The following is a 19,158-nucleotide window of genomic DNA, read 5'->3' as shown; positions in this document are numbered from 1 at the left end:
ATTACGGTGTCAGAATATTTGAGCCCAAGATGTCTTGGAAAATCTGGGATATAGGTTAATCCTTGTGCTAAGACTTCTGAAAGATCCTGGAAATGATTTCTGCCATTACCAAGTCTACCACACTCTTTGTGAAATTGGAATTCTTTTTATTTTTTGAATGGATAAAGAGCACAGAGTGGCAATGATCAAGGAATTTGGAGCCAGAATCCCAGCTCCTCCACTAACTAGCTGTACAATTATCTGTAAATTACTTAGCTTCTCTGTTCCTCAATGTCCTCATGTGTGTGTGGAAAACGGTGCTTACCTATTGTTTCACAGGTTGTTGTAAGGATTAAAGAGGCCACACATGCCTGGCATACAATAAAGACTCAATAAACAATAGCTACTTGTAGTGTATGATGGGAGAAAGATACAAATAAAGGTCACATGCGAGGGGAGAAGCACTATTGGTGATTAGCCCACCAAAGAGAGGCTAACTTTGTACTGTGGTAGTATCTGGCAACAGTACAGGAGGTGGCTGGATTTTCTGAGGCCATGTGGCTCCTGAGGAAGGAAAAGGGGATTTTTGAAAAGCAACAAATTTTTATTATGGAAAATTCCAGGCATATATTAAAGTAGAGAGATCAGATAAAGAACTTCCATATACCCATCAGCCAGCTTCAAAAATTATCAACATTTTACTAATCCTGTTTCGTATATCTCCTCCCCTACTTACCTCTTACCATGAAGTATTTTAAAACAAATCCCAGATATTATATTATTTCACCTGTATATCATAAAAATTTCTAACAGATGACATTTAAAAATATTATCAGCTGGGTGCGGTGGCTAACACCTGTAATCCCAGCACTTTGAGAGGCGGAGGCAAGAGGATTACTTGAGGCCAGGAGTTCAAGACCAGCCTGGCCAACATAGTGAATCCCCATCTCTACTAAAAATATAAAAAATTAGCCAGGCTTGGTGGTGCACGTCTGTAATCCAGCTACTCAGGAGACTGAGTCATGATAATCACTTGAAGCCAGGAGGCAGAGGTTGTAGTGAGCCAAGATTGTGCCACTGCACTCCAGCGTGGCTGACAGAGTGAGACTCTCCCTAAAAAAAAAAGAAAGAAAGAAAAAAAAAAAAACCCTAAAAAATTAACAATTATTCCTTAAAATCGTTGAGTACTAGGGTGACCATGTGTCATGGTTTGAGACAGACTGAATTTATACTTTGTGGCAAGCATCATTCATCATAATGCCCTAGAAGGGGGATTTGAAAGATCCTGATGATGCATGTGTCTCCCAGGCATTCTCTCCTGCTCGCCCTGCCTGTATCCCTCTCTCATGCACACTCATGCATCCTTCTTCCTTTTCTCATCCTCCATCCAGTGTTTTTTCTCTAAATATGTCCACGGGGCATCTGGGTGGATTCCACTGGCTGGACATACTATAGGTATCTACTTGATTTGTTCTGAATTTTTACAGATTTTTTTCCCAAAGACTTGTGGCTTTCTCCTGAGATTGCAGCAAAATATCTAGCAGTTTTCTGGTTTGCATCTTAGAACCTGAAGGAAATGGTGAGAATCTATTCCAAAGTGGGATGGATGATTCGATGATAACAATGAACACAATTTCAAGGACATTCAAAGCATTATATTTTATTTCCATTTTTTTCTCATCTAACATCTTATATAAATGAAATAGAATAAGAAATAAACTGGGAACCAGGGTTCTGCCTCTAATTAGCGATGTGACCTTGGATGCATCTGTTACCCACTTTAAGCCTTCCCTAAACACATCCCTCCCACTTTTCCCAGCTCCCATTCCCATTTATCTGCATGTCACTTGGCAACTATGACTACACTGTAATTAGATTTTCCTAAGAGTTCCTTGAAAAACCCAAAGACAAGGAATTTCTCTTAGTTCTGTTTTCATCTCCAGTGCAGAGCACAGGGTCAGGCACGTAAATAGCTATTTAATGGATAAGTTTGTTGTGTGGATAATTGAAAAACAAATGAGCCCTACTTTTCACTTCTGTCCAAATGAGACTAGGTTCTCCTTACGGTTTCTCAGGTTTCGCGGTTTCCTGAGGCTCTCAGCTAACTTACAATGGAGCGGGACATACTGAGCTGAGGAAGGCAGGGAGGGGCCCTGGGGATCAGTAACCGATTCTCTTCCCCAGCCCTGTTTTGTCTGTCTTTTGGTCCCCTCCCGTTCTTTCCCCACAGAACTCTTCCTCACACGCTTATTTATCTTTTCCTCTTTCTGCATGCTGGTTCTTAGGGCTCCCCGGAATAATCCAGAAGTCGATTCCATCATGGCAGAACTCAAGGTGGATGCGCGGGCCAGCGTAGACTGGCAGAAACGCTGCCTGACTCTGGAAACCCAGCTTTTCCGGTTCCGCCTACAGGCCAGCAAGATAAGGGAGCTGCTGGCTGACAAGGTGAGTCCCTCAGAGCGGGGAGCTGCCTCTCTGCATGCAGAGGTTTATGGCAGGGAGGGCCTTGTGAGAGAGGGAGAGTTGGGGAAAGTCAACTTTCAGTAAGATGCTTTTCCCCACATGCAAAATGAAACCCAAGGCAGTTTAAGACCAAACTCTGAGCAGTTTACTAAGCTGTTATCTTGCTTGCGTCTTTGCTTGCTCATAAGGCACACCAAAGACTTGCTGCCGATCTTCTTGGTCCCCCATCACTTCCGGAGTCACCTGTGGCTGCAAAGGAGAGGTTCTATTATTCCCTTAACATTTATTTCTCAGTGTGGGGAAGGACGGTGTTTCAGGAGAAAACAGAAATCTCTATCCTTCCTCTCACCCTTTGTTAAATAAATGAGCTACAGGAGGTGGTCTGCTTTCCTGGTAACAAGGACACAGGCTTTGGAGCCAGACCTAGCTTGGCTGTGCCACTTACTGGCTATATGACCCTGGGGAAGACAGGGTCTTCCCTTCACCTCTAAGACAGAAACACAAATGTCTACTTCTAAGAGTTATTTTGAGAATTAGATCAGATCACATATGTAAAGGTCCTGACATAGAATAGGTCTTAAATGAGAATAATTATTTTATTTACAGGTTTGGGTAGGCTGGTCTGGGAAACTGACCACCTTTCCTAATGTTTCTGTGGGAAGACAACATTCTATTCTATTTTATTTTATTTTATTTATTTATTTATTTATTGAGATGGAGTTTCGCTCTTGTTGCCCAGGCTAGAGTGCAATGGCGCCATCTCAGCTCACCGCAGCAGCTTCCGCCTCCTGTTCAAGCTATTCTCCCGCCTCAGCCTCCCAAGTAGCTGGGACTACAGGCATGCGCCACCATGCCTGGCTAATTTTGTGTTATTAGTAGAGATGTGGTTTCTCCATGTTGGTCAGGCTGGTCTCGAACTCCCAACCTCAGGTGATCCTCGCCTCGGGTGATCACCTCGGCCTCTCAAAGTGCTGGGATTACAGACATGAGCCACTGCACTCGGCTGGAAGATACATTCTAAACTGCTAACTTTTAGAGGCATTCTGGAGCATGACCTGAATGGATGACCTGTTTTATTGATAGCTGGAGTCCAGCAGGACAAATCAGTGGCATCATCATGGCTAAGGGGAGTGGTCCTGGACTAGTCTGGACTAGAACTCTTGAACCTTGGGTCTGTTGGCATTCTTGTCTCCTAACTCAGACTTTGCAAAACAGAGATGTGCAGGGCTCCTGCCAGGTACTGCCAATAGAGGGGGATGGATATACATCAGGAAAGCGCAGCAGACCTTAGACAGTGATTCTCAAAGTGTGGTCAGAACCGTTTGGCCAGAACCACCTAGAGTGCTTGTTAAGCATGCATATTCCTGGGTCCCACCCCAGTCCTCTCAACTGAAGTCTCCTGGGGGGTTGCTAATAATCTGCATGTTTAACAATCTCTCAGAAAATGATTCTGTACATTAAGAAGTTTGAGAACCCTGTCTTAGGCTATGGTATTGGGGGAGGGACGTGAGGGAAGGAAAGGATAAGTAGGGATTGACTCAGCCAGGCAGTCTGAGATATACCTCAGAGGGAAGAGACTTCTGTTTCTAGTAATATGGACAGCAAAATAACAAACAAACAAAAAAACCCCGCTATGAATCACCTGGAAATACTGGGTTAAATATTTAAAATATTCATGTAAATGAAGAACTGAGCACTGAAAAAAGTAAGAAACATCCTCAGGTAACAAAATGAAGAGGGGAAAGCCACAGTGGTACTCGACTCTGACAGCTGATTGAGGGGCAGGTGGCGTGTGACTGGCCTCCCTAGAGTAATGTAAGGTTTGAAGTTAAGAGTTTTAACATCTGTAGGGATAGAAACGAGGACTAGCCAGCTGGAGGCTGGAGCTGAAACAGACTTCTGCATAAAGTCAGGACTATTATTTCTTTTGATTAGTGTCGGTATGAACAAAATTTAAAAATAAAAAATGGCCAGGAATATTAAAGAACTTACCCTAAATAACAGGGTAGACAAGAAAAGGAAAATCGTTCACTGGCACAGGAGATGACAACAGCTTCTCCGACTTAGTTAAGGTTCTGGGTAGGAAAACAAGAGTAGAGTCTCTCCTGAGAACCTGACGATAATACTGGTTTAATGTTAGGATTTACACTACCTGTGTGGTTTAGGAAACTCAAGCTCTGGGCCAGTGATACCTCTGGGGAGCCTGGTAGGGACAGAAACAAAACCTCTCTGGAGACACACGACCTTAATTCAGATCACACAGGATCCACACAGAACAACAACAAAAAAAGCCTTAATGAAGAGGAATATATAATCAAAAATGACTAAATACTTGAGGAAATAATCTACAGTGAATGAGTATCCACATACACAAAAAACAATTGGACTAGATCCCCAACAACTTCTAATAGTGGAACTGTTGCCAAGAGACTATAAAATAAATGAGTTCAAAAGTTTTGAAGACATAACAAAGAAATTGAAAGCATAAGACAAGAACAAGACACTACCTAAAAAGATCAGGTAGACTTGAAAACTAAATAGAACTTTTAGAAGCGAAAATGTTTTCATTGAAATTAAAGTGTATTAATGGATAGATTAAACATCAGATTAGGCACCACGGAAGACAGACTTAATGGACAGGAAGACAGACCTAAGAAAATCTGAAAAGTTTCCAGCATGCTGCCTATAGAAATAAAGATACAGCGGCTGAGACCTGGATGTTAGAATGACAAGGTCCTATGTCTATCAAATAAGATTCCAAAAGTGGAGAAGAGAATGAAGGAAAGGTATTACTTGTGAAGAGATAGTGGCTGAAAAGTTTCCAAACTTGATGAAAGATGTGAAGCCTCAGATTCAGGAAACAGTAAGTCTAACCAGGTTAAGTTTTTAAAAATCATAGTTTGGTTAGATAATTGTTTGGCTGCTGTAAGAAACAACCTCAAATAACAATGGTGTAAACCAGGCTGATGTTTCTTTCTTTCTCATGTAACCTTCCAGACACAAGCAGTCCAGCTCTAGGGTGATATCCTCTGGATATGTGAAGATGGGTCACCTGATAGTCACATTTCAACCCCTTCCCTTTAAGTTAGTGACTCAGAGGTTTCATACTTTCCTTCTACTGATATCCCACTGGCCAGATCTTATTCACATGGTTATACCCAGCTACAAAGAAGGTTTGTACATTTCTACAAATAGAAATGTAGTCTTTATTCTAAATAACCATGCGCTCAGCTAAAAGTTGGGGGTTCTATTCATATGAGAAAGAGAGGATAGATAATAGGGAAAAACCAGCAATCTTTAAGTCTAGACTAATGGGAGGGATAACAAATAGAAACAGAGTATACATACCTCAAACCAGTAGAGTGAGGAAATGAAAAAAGGAAAGTCTATTAAATCCAGATAGGGACAAGAAAATAATATATCAAAAAAAGGAGTAAACAGAAGGGACAAATGAAGTGGCAGAAATAAATCCAAATATATTGGTCACAAGGTGACATATATATTACAGCATTGATGTATGAAAAATTGGAAACATACTAAATATCCATCAACAGAGAGATGGATAAACATATTCAGTGTATTTGTACAGTGGAATACAACATTGCAATTAAAAATGAATCAAGTAGAACTACATTTGTAAGATCAATAAATCTCAAAAATCAGCATTGAACAAAAAACATCTGAAGGATATATACAGCATCATACAGTTTATGTACTTCTGAAAACCAAAGACAGTACTGTTTATTGTTTCTCATCCCAGATCCATGCTCATGGATTTTATATATTTGGGAATAAGCATATGATTTCAACAGAACAAAAGCTCTGCTGCTAAAAAAAAAAAAAAAAAAAAAAAAGTTGAAAACACTGTCTTAGATTACAACAGTTAGAACCATTTAGTGGCTAACCTGGGGGTTGCAAAGTCAAATGTTTACAGGTAAGCTAGATAAGTGAAGAGAGCCAGGTGGGTCCTGGGAGAACATGAGGGTACATGCTGAAGCCACTTATTGCCATAAGAAAATGTAACCCCAGGTTTTTTTTACCATATACAAATGAGGTAAAAATATAAAAACAGCCAAGTGTAGGATCAATGCCAGGGGGAAGGGGTAAAATTGGAGAGAAGTACGCAGGGCTTCAACTGTGTCTGTCATGGTCCATTTCTTAAAGACAAACATCAGAAGCAGATGTGACAAAAATTAAGGGTTGACAAAGCTGAATGGTGGATATATGATTTTTTGGGATGTTTTTAGACAAAGTGACAAGTGACAGGTAGATACATGTTTTTTGTTTGTTTGTTTGTTTGTTTTGAGACAGAGTTTCTCTCTTGTTGCCCAGGCTGGAGTGCAATGGCATGATCTTGGTTCACTGCAACCTCTCCATCCCAGGTTCAAGTGATTCTCCTGCCTCAGCCTCCTGAGTAGCTGGGATTATAGGCATACACCACCACGCCCGGCTAATTTTGTATTTTTAGTAGAGACGGGGTTTCTCCATTTTGGTCAGGCTGGTCTTGAACTCCCAACCTCAGGTAATCTGCCCGCCTCGGCCTCCCAAAGTGCTGGGATTACAGGTGTGAGCCACCACGCCCAGCCGGCAGATACTTGTTTTAAAAAATTATTCTCCTCAGGCATGGTGGTGCGTGCCTGTAGTCCCAGTGACTCAGAGGCCAAGGTGTGAGGATCGCTTGAGCCAAGGACATTGATGCTGTAGTGAGCCATGACCACACTACACTCCAGCCTGGGTGACACAGCAAAATCCTGTCTCAAAGGATATATATATATATACACACTCTACATATTTCTGTTTGCCTAAAATATTTCATAATAAATGTTTTAGAGTGCCTCTCTACCCTATTCCTCAGGGGCCAACAGAGTGACTGGAAAGCCTTAGCCACATTATAAACACCATACCTTCTTTCTCTAAAGCCCCTGGAGTCTGGGTAAACTGAACTTTCATAATATCAACACCTTCTTGTCTTCAAGTCTGTCTCTGATCCTCATGTAACCAGAATGCCCTCGCATGGAAATGTTAGGGGTGAATAGTGTGATGAGTCAAGATAGGGGAAAGGCATAGACACGGCAGGAACAACTGGGCATGTGGGAAGGAAGAGGGGAGAGACACAGATCTGGACTAGGGACCATGGGGTGGGAGACTTAAGTAAAGAAAAGGACTGGGACCTTAGCCCGACACTGGACCCCTTGGCAGGAAATCTTAAGGCCACAAACACCATGTTGGTCAATGTCAGGATTGTGTCTGTCCTCTGCAATCATCCCTAAACCAGTAAGACAGGTCCAGCAATTCATGAGATGCTTTCCCTAGCAGAGCCAAGACAAGTTATAGATCCCAGAAAGAGATGCCTTGGGTTTCTTAGGAGAGCTCCTACTGGGGCCAAGAATCATGCCAGTTCCCACCCGCACTGCGAGAAGCCATGTCAGTTGAGTCTCTGGCCAGCCCTCTCACCTACCTGCTCCCCTACCTCTCTACACAGCTGGCCCTGGGACATTGCATGGGCAGATAACTGCAGGCTGCTCACTGCTGGCTATCCTGCAGGGTGAGCAAAGCCTGGGTGCTTCTCCGGGGGGCCGTCTCTGCTTAGGATCAGACCCGCCTGTGGGCTGCGGAAGCTTGGAAGAATGCCCTTTTTCCTACCTTGACACAGCCTACTTGCACCTGACTCCTTCATACAAAATTGTCATTGTAGTCAGGGAATAATCTGTGCTAGAAAGAATTTTTTTAAAAAAGCAGAAACACCAAGGCTCTTAGATAATCCCTCACCTAAAGGAGAGAGAGCCGGATGAAGGGAGAGGAGAGTCGAGACTGTGCCTTTGCTGTTACACCTCTGACTCTGGTGTGCTATTGCCATGGTTACCCAGCCTGCTGGAGCCACCCCATTCTGGAGCCAGGTTAGCCGTGGGTTCCCTTTCCTTCCAGTAGAGGAGGCCGAGGGAGTGGTTAATGACTTGAGATTCACATCTTGCCCTGCTCTGCTCATCATTTTCCCTTGCTGTCTTTCTTGGCCTGCTGGAGAAGCCACAAAGGCGATTCAGATCAATTTAAAAATTGATACTGTTCTGAGAGGCCACATAAATGGATATGAAAATGTGATTCTTCCTTGGACTTTTTCATTCTTGCTAAACCTGTTTCTCAGTTATCCTATCAGAAAAGTGGGAGTATCTATCCACAAAAGAGCATTGTAGGAATTATCATTATGAATTCATGGCATCAATATTAGAATACAAGGTTTTTCTTTACTCCCTATCTGCTTCTTTATGCCAGAAGGGCTTTGAGTGTATTAATACAAGAAGAAATAGGCCAGGAGTGTTGGCTCATGCCTGTAATCCCAGCACTTTGGGAGGCTGAGGCAGGCAGATCACCTGAGGTCGGGAGTTTGAGACCAGCCTGACCAACATGGAGAAACCTCGTCTCTACTAAAAATACAAAATTAGTCAGGCGTGGTGGCGCACGCCTGTAATCCCAGCTACTCGGGAGGCTGAGGCAGGAGAATCGCTTGAAACCGGGAGGCAGAGGTTGTGGTGAGCAGAGATTGTACCATTGCACTCCAACTTGGGCGACAAGAGCAAAACTGCATCTCAAAAAAAAAAAAAGAGAGAAGAAATAATGTGACAAAACATTATTCTGTTTGTAGCTTAAAAATTTCTAAATGAAGCAGTGTTTACCAAGTCCAGTTCCAGTGCAACCATGTGTACTTTCGCTGTATCCCAATTGCTCGCCAGTTTTACCAACCAAGGTTTTGGAGTATAACTCAGTTTTTGATCTACCTACCAAAAATTTGTAGTTCAGAAATTTTTCTGAGTGGATAAATGGTTCCATTTACTCCTCTTAAGCAAGAGAACAATGGATGTTGCTCCTCCCACCTCAGATGGATTATACAGAGGCAGCAGTTCAGCTTAAGTACCAGTTTCACAACATATGGGTAGCCCAGAAAAACATATCCTAAAATATCTCATACTTTGTGACAAGGCCAGGTACCATAAAAGGAGAATACAAGGATGAGTTGGAAGTGTGTTGAAGTTTGCATAAAATCATCATGGAATGGGTCTTAGCAGGTCTCTGTGCTCACAAATCTGATTTGTTTTGGGAGAAGATGCCTTCTAGGGCTTTTATTCTGTGGGGTGTGTGTGTGTATGTGTGTGTGTGTGTGTAAAAGAGAGATTTTTAATTTTTTTTTTTTTTTTTTTTTTTTTTGAGACGGAGTCTGACTTTGTCACCCAGGCTGGAGTACAATGGTGTGATCTCAGCTCACTGCAACCTCCACCTCCCAGGTCCAGGAGACTCTCCTGCCTCAGCCTCCCGAGTAGCTGGGATTACAGGCACGCGCCACCACACCCCGCTAATGTTTGTATTTTTAGTAGAGACGGGGTTTCACCATGTTGGCCAGGCTGGTCTTGAACTCCTGACCTCAAGTGGTTCACCTGCCTCAGCCTCCCAAAGTGCTGGGATTACAGGTGTGAGCCACTGTGCCCGACCTTAAATTATTTTTCTAACCCCCTATTTTTTATATAAGGCTGCCCTCCTGCTCGTCATAGTATTTCTCAGGAACCATGGTATGGATGAGTTCTGTAGTGCTGGTGAACCATTTGCGAGGAGGTGCTGATGGGGTTATGGCTCCAGGCTACATCCCTAAAGGAGTCAGCTTTGTTTTGCATTCTGTGGCCAGGCTACTGTTTCTTACAATGTGGTCTGTGGACCACCTCCTTCATCCACAAGCACTTTCTTTACAAGCACTTTCTAGAGCTATGTCTCTGACTTGCTAAAGAAAAGCTCTGTGAGCAGAGCCCAGGAATCTGCATGGTGATAAAGCCCACGTGTAATTCTTATGCCCTTGAAAGTCTCTCCTGCAACTAACCTCTGCCATGGCCTTACCTCGGACCCCATTCAGCTGTCTTTCCAGTGGATCCCTGGAGCCCCATGTGGCCCAGAGAGGTTCTGGGGTTGTGGGGTATAGTGGAGCCCACAGACAAGACTTGGAGCCCTTTCTCTTCCCAGCCCCACATTCATGTATTTTATGTATTTGGGAATAAGCATATGATTTTAATTGATCTGTTGCTAAAAAAAAAAAAAAAAACCCTTGTCTTTATATTTTTTATTTTTTGACACAAAGTCTCACTCTGTTGTCCAGGCTGGAGTGCAGTGGCACCATCTCGGCTCACTGCTACCTCTGCCCCTGAGGCTCAAGCAATCCTCCCACCTTAGCCTCCCGAGTAGGTGGGACCACAGGTGAACACCACCATGCCTGGCCGATTTTTGTGTTTTTAGTAGAGACAGGGTTTCAACACGTTGTCCAGGCTGGTCTCGAAGTCCTGAGCTCAAGTGATCCACCCTCCTCGGCCTCCTAAAGTACTTGGATTACAGACGTGCGTCACCGCACCCAGCCAAAACAATTGTCTTTGATAACAACAGAGTTAGAACAATTTAATGGCTAAACGGGGGGTTGCAAATTCAAATGTTTGCAGTTAATTTAGATAGATGAGACAATGAAGAGAGCGAGAGGTTCTGGGAAAACGTGAGGGGAAGGGCTGAAGCCACTTACTGCTATAGAAAATAGAAAATATAATGCTAGTGTGGCCAGATCTTTTGATTTTTTAAGAGAAGGTGGAAATCAAGATGTATATGGAATCTGGATTTTTATGTGACATGTGAGATTTGGATGTGAGAGGCAGTGTAGTATAGTGGCTGACAGCACAGACTCTGGAGCCAGTCTGCTTGCGTTTGAATTCTGGCTTTGAATCTTAGTAGCTGTGTGACCTTAGGCAAGTTACCTTACCTCTCTGTTTTAGCTTCCTGATCCACACAATAGGGATACTAATAGTACCCGCCTTCTGGGGTTGTTATGAAATATAAATGAGTTAATGCATGTACAGTGCTTATGACAGTGGCCCTGTTTAGCTACATAAGTGTAGCCTAAATGTCCTACATGTATATACACACAGCCCTACACAGACCAGGTGGCCCTGTTTAGCTATATACATATATGCCCACAGCACAGTATAGGTCTTATAGGACACTCTTTAAATTAATAGTGGGCAACCTCTGGCTTAAACCCATTCTTTCTGTAGGTGAACCGTAAGTAGTCCGATCATATAATCTATTACCTAAATCTATCACTCTGGAGAGAAAGTGAAAGGGGGCTCTATTACTAGTCATGCTGAGACAACAGGCGAGCATCACACTGTCCTGGCCAAACTGGTCTCCCTGCTCCTAAGTGCCATCTTTGTACAGGCAAAAACCAACAAGTAGCTTTTACCAATAAACTTCCGAATGCCAGGCCATGTACATGTGCTTTACGTGGGGCGCTGTGTGGAATCTTCACAGCGATCCTAGGAGGTGTCATTATTCATATTATTATTATTTTTTTTACTGATGAGGAAACTGAGGCACAGAGAGGTTAAGGAATTTTCTAAAGCCACACTGTGGGGGAGTCAGTCAAGTTCCAGAGCCTTACCTCTTAGGTGTGCTGTTCTCTCCCATGGGTGCAAAGCAGCGGTAATAATGTTGAACCTCTCATGCCTGTAATCCCAGCACTTGGGGAGGCTGAGGCAGGCGAATCACATGAGGCCAGGAGTTCGAGACCAGCCTGACCAGCATGGAGAAACCCCATCTCTACTAAAAATACAAAAATTAACCAAGCATGGTAGTGCACGTCTGTAATCCCAGCTACTTGGGAGGCTGAGGCACGAGAATCGCTTGAACCTGGGAAGTAGAGATTACAGTGAGCTGAGATCGGCCACTCCAGCCTGGGCTACACAACGAGATTATGTCTAAAAAAAAGGAATGTTGAACCCTTTTCTCAAAGGGATCATTGAGACCCAGGATGGTGTGGCTCTTGGCTCAGGCCACTGCTTGGCACGGCAGGACTGTGCTGGGAGTGCAGGAGAGTCCCAGGTGCTCCTGCCACAGTGGGCTGATATTTCACAGCACCTCACAGCGTGTGACAAGGAACTGCACACTTGGGGGTTAAATGCCAGATTGGTGCCAAGTGCACTTCATCAGGTTGCTGCAGCCAGTTCTAGGGCAGCTTATGAGTCTTATGTGCAGCTGGTGAAAGTAGATCCCTGTCAGCCACCTAAACCTGACACCTCCTTGGCTGGTGCGTTACCCCAGACCCACACACTGAAAGGACAGCTGAGGACATGGTCCTAGAGAACCCTGGAACAGCCAAATAAGGGTGCCCACCTATAGCACCAGCTTGGCAGAGCTCCAGGTGTGGCCCTTTAAGCAAGGGTGAAGAAGAAAGATCTGCCCTCGTGAAAAGTGTTGATGCTGGAGCTAAAGTGTTCAGACAATAGTTTCAGAGAAAAAAGAATACTCCAACATAAAAGTGAATATGAAATGCTTTGACTGTCAAGTGTCCTTGCCAGGACACAAGGACTGGGAGGGTCGGTAGTAATGAGGACCACCTGGCAGTGACAGAGGGTGACCCAGGGCTGGGGGGATACCCCAAGGGAGACCCCAGGCTCTGAAAGGTACCTTGCCATTCCATCTACTTCAGTAATAGCATGCGCATGGGATAGATAATAAAATCTGGAGGGGAAAAATGCTCGCTGTGTTGTCAATAACAGAGCGATTTCTGGTTCTGACCAATGTCATTGACTTATCACTCTTGACCCAAATGGAAATGCCTCCATGGGAGGTAAGACCCAAGTTTATCCTTTACTCCACCTTGGTCTCCATTTGCAAAAGAGCAAGACAAATTTTTCCATCAGATAAAGTTAGAAAATATCAGCCAATCGTTGCAGAATGTCACAAATATGAATTATCATTTTCAATGGAAAGCCTATGCCTTCTTCTAAGCTACAGAGCAGACTAGTTAGGTCTTAATAGTCCTGCTGAAGTTCAACCTAGGAAACTTATTGAGGGTCCAGGGCCTTCCCATTCAGTATTTCATTTTATTCTTGAAAAAGAAAATGCTCCTAATCACTGCATTCACTAGATTATTTCTGGTAAAAAAAAACAAAAAAACAAAAAAAAACAAAACACCCAAAAACTCAACTCTGGCTAGCTTAAGCAAATGGGATTTATTAGAAGGATCCTGGGGCAGCTCACAAAACCAAAGGAACTATCCAGCAACCATGACTTGGTGAGGTTTGTGCCCCTTCTCCAGGGCAGCTCCCTGGTTCCAGCCTCTGATCTCTTGATTCCAGATTCCTGGAGAGAGAGAACCTGGCTGGCCCAGTTAGGTCTGGTGTCGAAGAGGGAAGGGTTATGCAGTACCAACACTGGGGGCCACCACTATGTATCAACCAACCCCCCACCACCAAGTAGAATTCCTTTTGCACTGGACAACCACCGCTATAACCATAATATTGATTTATGCTGTGCTGTTATCTGCCCCGTGGCTGCATGGCAACTGTGTGAAGGTCAAGGAACTCCTCTGGGACAAGCCTGAGGACTGTTTGACTTAGGACAGCCCATCTGGCTCACATCGATGCCCGAAACTGACCAGAACCAACCCACTCACTCAGCTTCCATCGAGAGGTTTGAGTAGTGTTACCCCAAGAGAGGAAGGAAAGAAGGGGTGTGGGCATCCTTGGCTTGAATACGTGAATGCCTGTCAGAGCGGGCCCTATCCATGGGAGCACTGGGGCATTTTTGTCCCATGGGTTTAAGTCTTGAGTTTTACTTGGGATCTTCAGATGAGCATAACTCTAACTCTCTGGTGTCCAAGGGAATGTGCCCTGAAAGCATCAGTGTCTCCCCAGTCCCAGGAAGGAGGAAACAATGGATGAGGGAAGGCCACCCTGAGCAAAGAGGTCCCCCTGGTTCCCAAACATGAACTCCTGTTCCCATGTGACTTTTCTCTCACTGTCTAGCAGCAGGCTGAGGGATCCCGCTCATCCACCTTTTAATTAAGGAAAGCAGAATTTCAGCTGAGAGACTGGAAAAGAGAGAAGGATTGATCAGTTCACTGGTAAATATCAGCTAGGGTCCAGGCTGAGGGGAGAAGGTTGAATAGCCAGAGAAGAGGCCAAATCCTTAGAGAGGAGGTTGGGCTGGAGCTTGGGAAGTGAGGGGCACTGGGCCTGTCCAGCCTCGTGGAAGGCGCAGCTGGGATGCAACGCCTCTGGGACATGTATGAAGCATATGTGTTACTCTGGGGCAAGGCAGGCTGGGGAAGGAAGTAGCGGTCCCAGCTAGGCTGTGGCACATGGTGTTAGACATGAGAGCGGGATGCATGAATTTGCTCTGCTTTTGTGGGTCCTCCATGTGATGGTGTACAGTTGGGCAACAGACAGTGGTGCCCTGGCAGGGGGAGAATGGGAGCTGACATCCAACGCACACTTCACTTACCAAGCCATGAGCTTGAGAAGCTGCAAAGAGATGCCGTGTAGGCTGTGGGCTCGTGCGCGGCTCTTTAGTCTTTAGCTTAGATCTGGTACCTGAAGAGCCTCCACGTACAAGAACTTCGGTCCCTTTGCTTGGCCCACTTGGTGTAATTTCCAGAATTTCCATGCTCCTCAGGCCTGAGTGACACACCTCTACTGGCAGCAAGACAGAATTTTTATGTTTTTAAATTTTTTTTTTTTTTTTTTTTTTTTGAGACAGGACCTTACTCTGTCGCCCAGGCTGGAGTGCAATGGTGCCATGTCAGCTCACTACAGCCTCAACCTCCCGGGCTCAAGTGATCTGCCTGCCTCAGCCTCCTGAGTAGCTGGGACTACAGGTGCATGCCACCACGCCCAGCTAATTAGAGAAGAAAAATTTTAGTAGAGACGAGGTCTTGCTATGTTGCCTAGGCTGGTCTCAAACTCCGGGGCTCAAGTGATCTTCCCGCCTTAGGCCCCCAAATTGCTGGGATTACAGGCGTGAGCCACTGTGCCCAGCTCACAAGATAGAATTTTGAAAAATGTATCTTGAGCCTCTCTTTCTCTTTCTAGTTCTTTAAGATTAAAGAAATCAAATAAGGTGATAGTCCTGAAGCCCTTACAGGCAGAGGTGTCCTCAGCTGTGGGTGAGGAGGTACTCGTCCCCAGCCAGAGATATTCTGAGTGGGGAGAAACGTTCTCTATTGATGACACAGGGTGGGCCCTATGGGAGCAGCAGCATGGCCCTGCCTTCGACCCAATGCTGAGAGGAAAGGGGCCTCGGGAAGGGGAGACTGAAGCCAGGACAGGGCGGGATGCTCAGAAAGAATGACAGTGGAGCTGCTGCCCTCCTCGGACACCCTCCATCAGGACAAAAGAGCTGGGCCTCCACTCCCTCAGCAGAGGGGACAGCAGCCACGGGCTCTTCACCTGCCCCATGAACTCAGGATTAGGGAACTGAGAGTTGCCTTGAAAATCTTTACCCTGACACTCTTGAGCCACTTGAGATGGGCACTTGAAACCTGACCTGTGTGCAGTGTGTGCACAATTCTCTAAAGTGGCCTTGATGCCATGTTCATAGTAGGGACATGGCACCTACATCTCCCCTTTCTCTCTGGCCAAGCAGATGCAGGAGCTGGAGCAGAGGCTGCTGGAGGCAGAGCAGAGAGCAGAGAATGCCGAGACCCAGGTAACCAGGGGAGGGGATTGGCGGCATCAGTATGCAGGGGATTGACTGTCAGCCCTTCCAGGCCCTTCCCATGGACACAGGTGGACACACACATCACCAGCAGTGCTGTGTTATACCTGAACAAATGAGTGTGCATGGAGCTTTCTGTGGGAATAGAGTCTTTGGGTAAAGATCCATATAGCAACTGGGTATAGTATTGCAAATAGGCTGGACTATGCTATGGTAACAAATTAAGTCTGAAGTCTCAGTGTTTTATCACATTTAGTTCTCACTCATGGAACTTGTCCATTGAGGGTTAGCCAGTGATTCCGCTTCCACAGTCACTCAGGAATCCAGGTTAAAGGAAGCTTGCCTATCTTACAGCTGGACCATTTGGAATACACAGCCTTCTTGGTTGCCATGGCAAAGAAAGAAAGTTGGATGTCTGTGCACTAGCTTTTACTTATTTTTAAAATTTATGTATTTTTATTTTTTATTAGAGATGGGATCTTGCTGTGTTGCCCAGGCTGGTCTCAAACTGCTGGGCTCAAGCTATCCACCCACCTCAGCCTCCCAAAGTGCTGGGATTACAGGCATGAGCCATGCACCTGACCTTATTTATTTATTTATTTATTTATTTATTTATTTATTTATTTATAGAGACAGGGTCTCACTAGTTGCCCAGGCTGGTCTGAACTCCTGGGTTCAAGCAATCCTCCTGCATCAACCTCCCAAAGTGCTGGGATTACAGGTGTGAGCCACCACACTCACCCTGCACCAGCTTTTAAATACTTCAGCCCAGCCAGGTGCGGCAGTATGCACCTATGGTCCCAGCTACTTGGGAGGCTGAGGCTAGAGGATCCCTTGAGCTCAGGAGTTTGAATCTAGCCTGGGCAATATAGCAAGATCCTGTCTGTTTTTAAAATTTTTTTAAATAAATAAATAAATATATACATACATACATACTTGAGTCCAGAAATGATGCACCATTTCCACTTGGACCCCATTGGTTGGATCAATGACATGGCTCCATCTAGCTGCAGGTGGGTTGAGAAATATGAGGCAGCACATGGCTGTCCAGTGAACAGTAAATATCTCTACCATGGTGGGGTTGGGACAGTTGCTCTCCTAGGCTGTTTGTCCTGCTCGATACATTTCTACTGGGATCCACAGAGGTCAATGGCACAAGACCAGCTGCTTTTTCCACTTACCGTCTCCTCTGCCCTCCTCGTACCCATCTCTCCATTACTATGACCTAGAGTAGCCAAAATTAGTTTCTTCTTTGTTAGTCCTTCTTTTGCTCAGATTGGAGCTTTATAAACGATAATTGGATTAATTGGCTCAGACTGCCGTGGGTAAGGGCTGTGCCTGGGAGTCACAGCCTGGGGCATCAGAGGGTGTCCCATCCCACGTTACTGGCCACTGCACACCCCGTGTGAATGATGGGAGATACTATGAGATCATTGTACTTTTCAGGTGGGTGTCATGGAAGAGAAAGTAAAACTGTCCAATCTGAAGAATGTGGACTCTGCGGGGAGCCTGCACCGGAAATACCAAGAATTGCTGAAAGCCATAAAGGGCAAAGATGAGCTCATCAGCCAGCTGGAGGCTCAGCTGGAGAAGCAGGTAAGGGCTCATGCGCAAGGGAGCACCATGCCTTCTTCGACATCTGTCCCGCTGGCCCCCAGCTTCCTGAGCTGGTCTGCTCAAGCCCTCGAGTGCTGGGGAACTCGCTTCCTCCTAAGCCTGTTCTTTTATGTGGAAATTTCATTATAGGAAGGGCTGTTCCTCCCACATCTGCTCATTAGAAGCCAAGCAGGGGATAGAGTAGAACAAGGAGCTTGGAGGCAGACTGACCTGGGTGTGAAGCCCACCTGTAGCACCTGCTGCTTCTGACAGTGGGCAAAGCTTTTAAGCCACTGATTCTTATTTTACACATTTATAAAAGAAGGTGGAAACACCTCATAGGGCTGTTGGGAGAAGCATCCTGTGTGACCTGTGCCTAGCGTCAGGCACGTGGTCAGTACTTGGTAAGGAGAGCTTTTCTTTCTCCATTCTGGCCTTGTCGTGTCCTGCCAAGATGAGACACTTGATACTTGGCTGTAGTATGATCAGAGCTGCGCAGAACTGGATGGTCAGTCATGGCCAGCTGGTTGCCCAAAGTTTCTCAATGAAGCTGAAGAGGCAGAGACCAAAGTTGCTGCCTCCTCAGAAAACCAGGGTCTTCCCTCCTGAGCACATGGGAGCCCAGGAGAGGCCACGGCCCAGCATTTCAGCTCCACTCGGCACCTTTGCTCCTGAGAGGACTTTTGGAACATCCTCCTGCCAGTTCCTGTGTCCTGCCTTCTCCCCTTCACAATCTCACCAACTCCATCCCAGTTCTGTCCCTTTCCTCTGCCACTGACCTCACCTACCCAGCTTTCCCCTTGTGCCAGAGTGCCATCATTTCCAACTAAACACCCCACAGTCTGGACAGATGACTTTTAATTTCCTACACATGCCTTCTCCATGTGGGATCCTGATGGTGCCTTCCAACCATCACGGGCAGATTCATGTTTACCCATCAGCATTCATCGAATAGGCCCTTAATGGAAGTGACTTTGTATGCTGTGGGGTACCATGTGTTCCTGAAAAATGATGGAAAAATAGAATTTTGACACATGGAATCTCTGACCAATTCTTCTGTTGATTTTAGACATACCTTCTCTTCTGAGTAGCTCATAGTTAGAAGCGGCAGCATCCTGGGGGTTAGTGGACAAAATGACTCTTGCTAAAGCTCCTTAGGTCAGAAAAAATGTCATTTTACAATCGGAATCAGTAGGTCAAGATCATAAAAGAAAGGGCACTGTTTTGTGAGTCAAGAGACCTGGTTTTAGTCCCAGCTGTGCCATGAATGGACAGAGGCAAATCATTTGTTGCCATAGCCTTAGTTGCCACAGAACTACAAAGACAGTATCAAACCAGGTCAGGGTCGGCCAACTTTTTCTGTAAAGGTCCAGGTAGTAACTATTTTAGGCTTTGTGGGCCACAGGTCTCTGTTGCAACTGGTCAAAGCTGCTGTTGTAACATGGAAGCAGCCACAGATAATACATAAATGAATGAGCATAGCTGTATTACAGTGCAACTTTACTGACAAAAACAGGTCTGGTTGGGGGCAAGCAGATGGAGGACTGGATTTGGCCTGAAAGCCATTGTTTGCCACACCTTAAACTAGATGACCTTTAAGGTCCT

General features: G+C 45.2%; 2 protein-coding genes across 4 annotated transcripts in view; one reads left to right on the top strand and one right to left on the bottom strand.

Annotated features, from left to right (window-relative positions):
• Nucleotides 1–1,619: 1,619 nt before the first annotated feature.
• Nucleotides 1,620–19,158, bottom strand: part of LOC105472866 (phosphatidylinositol glycan anchor biosynthesis class H) — a 59,317-nt gene continuing 41,778 nt past the window's right edge. The window contains exon 4 of the mRNA XM_071099991.1: nt 1,620–2,691. Coding sequence (XP_070956092.1) covers nt 2,599–2,691 — 93 coding nt within the window. The 3' untranslated portion in view covers nt 1,620–2,598. The remainder of the gene's footprint in view (nt 2,692–19,158) is intronic.
• Nucleotides 2,293–19,158, top strand: part of LOC105472865 (pleckstrin homology, MyTH4 and FERM domain containing H1) — a 47,346-nt gene continuing 30,480 nt past the window's right edge. For all 3 annotated transcript variants that reach the window (XM_011726417.2, XM_071099986.1, XM_071099987.1), the window contains exons 1-3: nt 2,293–2,424; nt 15,886–15,948; nt 17,404–17,553. In XM_011726417.2, the coding sequence (XP_011724719.2) occupies nt 2,299–2,424; nt 15,886–15,948; nt 17,404–17,553 (339 nt within the window). In that variant the 5' untranslated portion in view covers nt 2,293–2,298. The remainder of the gene's footprint in view (nt 2,425–15,885; nt 15,949–17,403; nt 17,554–19,158) is intronic.

The sequence above is a fragment of the Macaca nemestrina genome, chromosome 7 (genome assembly GCF_043159975.1).
Source record: "Macaca nemestrina isolate mMacNem1 chromosome 7, mMacNem.hap1, whole genome shotgun sequence".
NCBI classification, from domain to species: Eukaryota; Metazoa; Chordata; class Mammalia; order Primates; family Cercopithecidae; genus Macaca; species Macaca nemestrina.
Note: the sequence above shows the minus strand (reverse complement) of the source record. Positions and strands in the feature narration are given on the sequence as shown.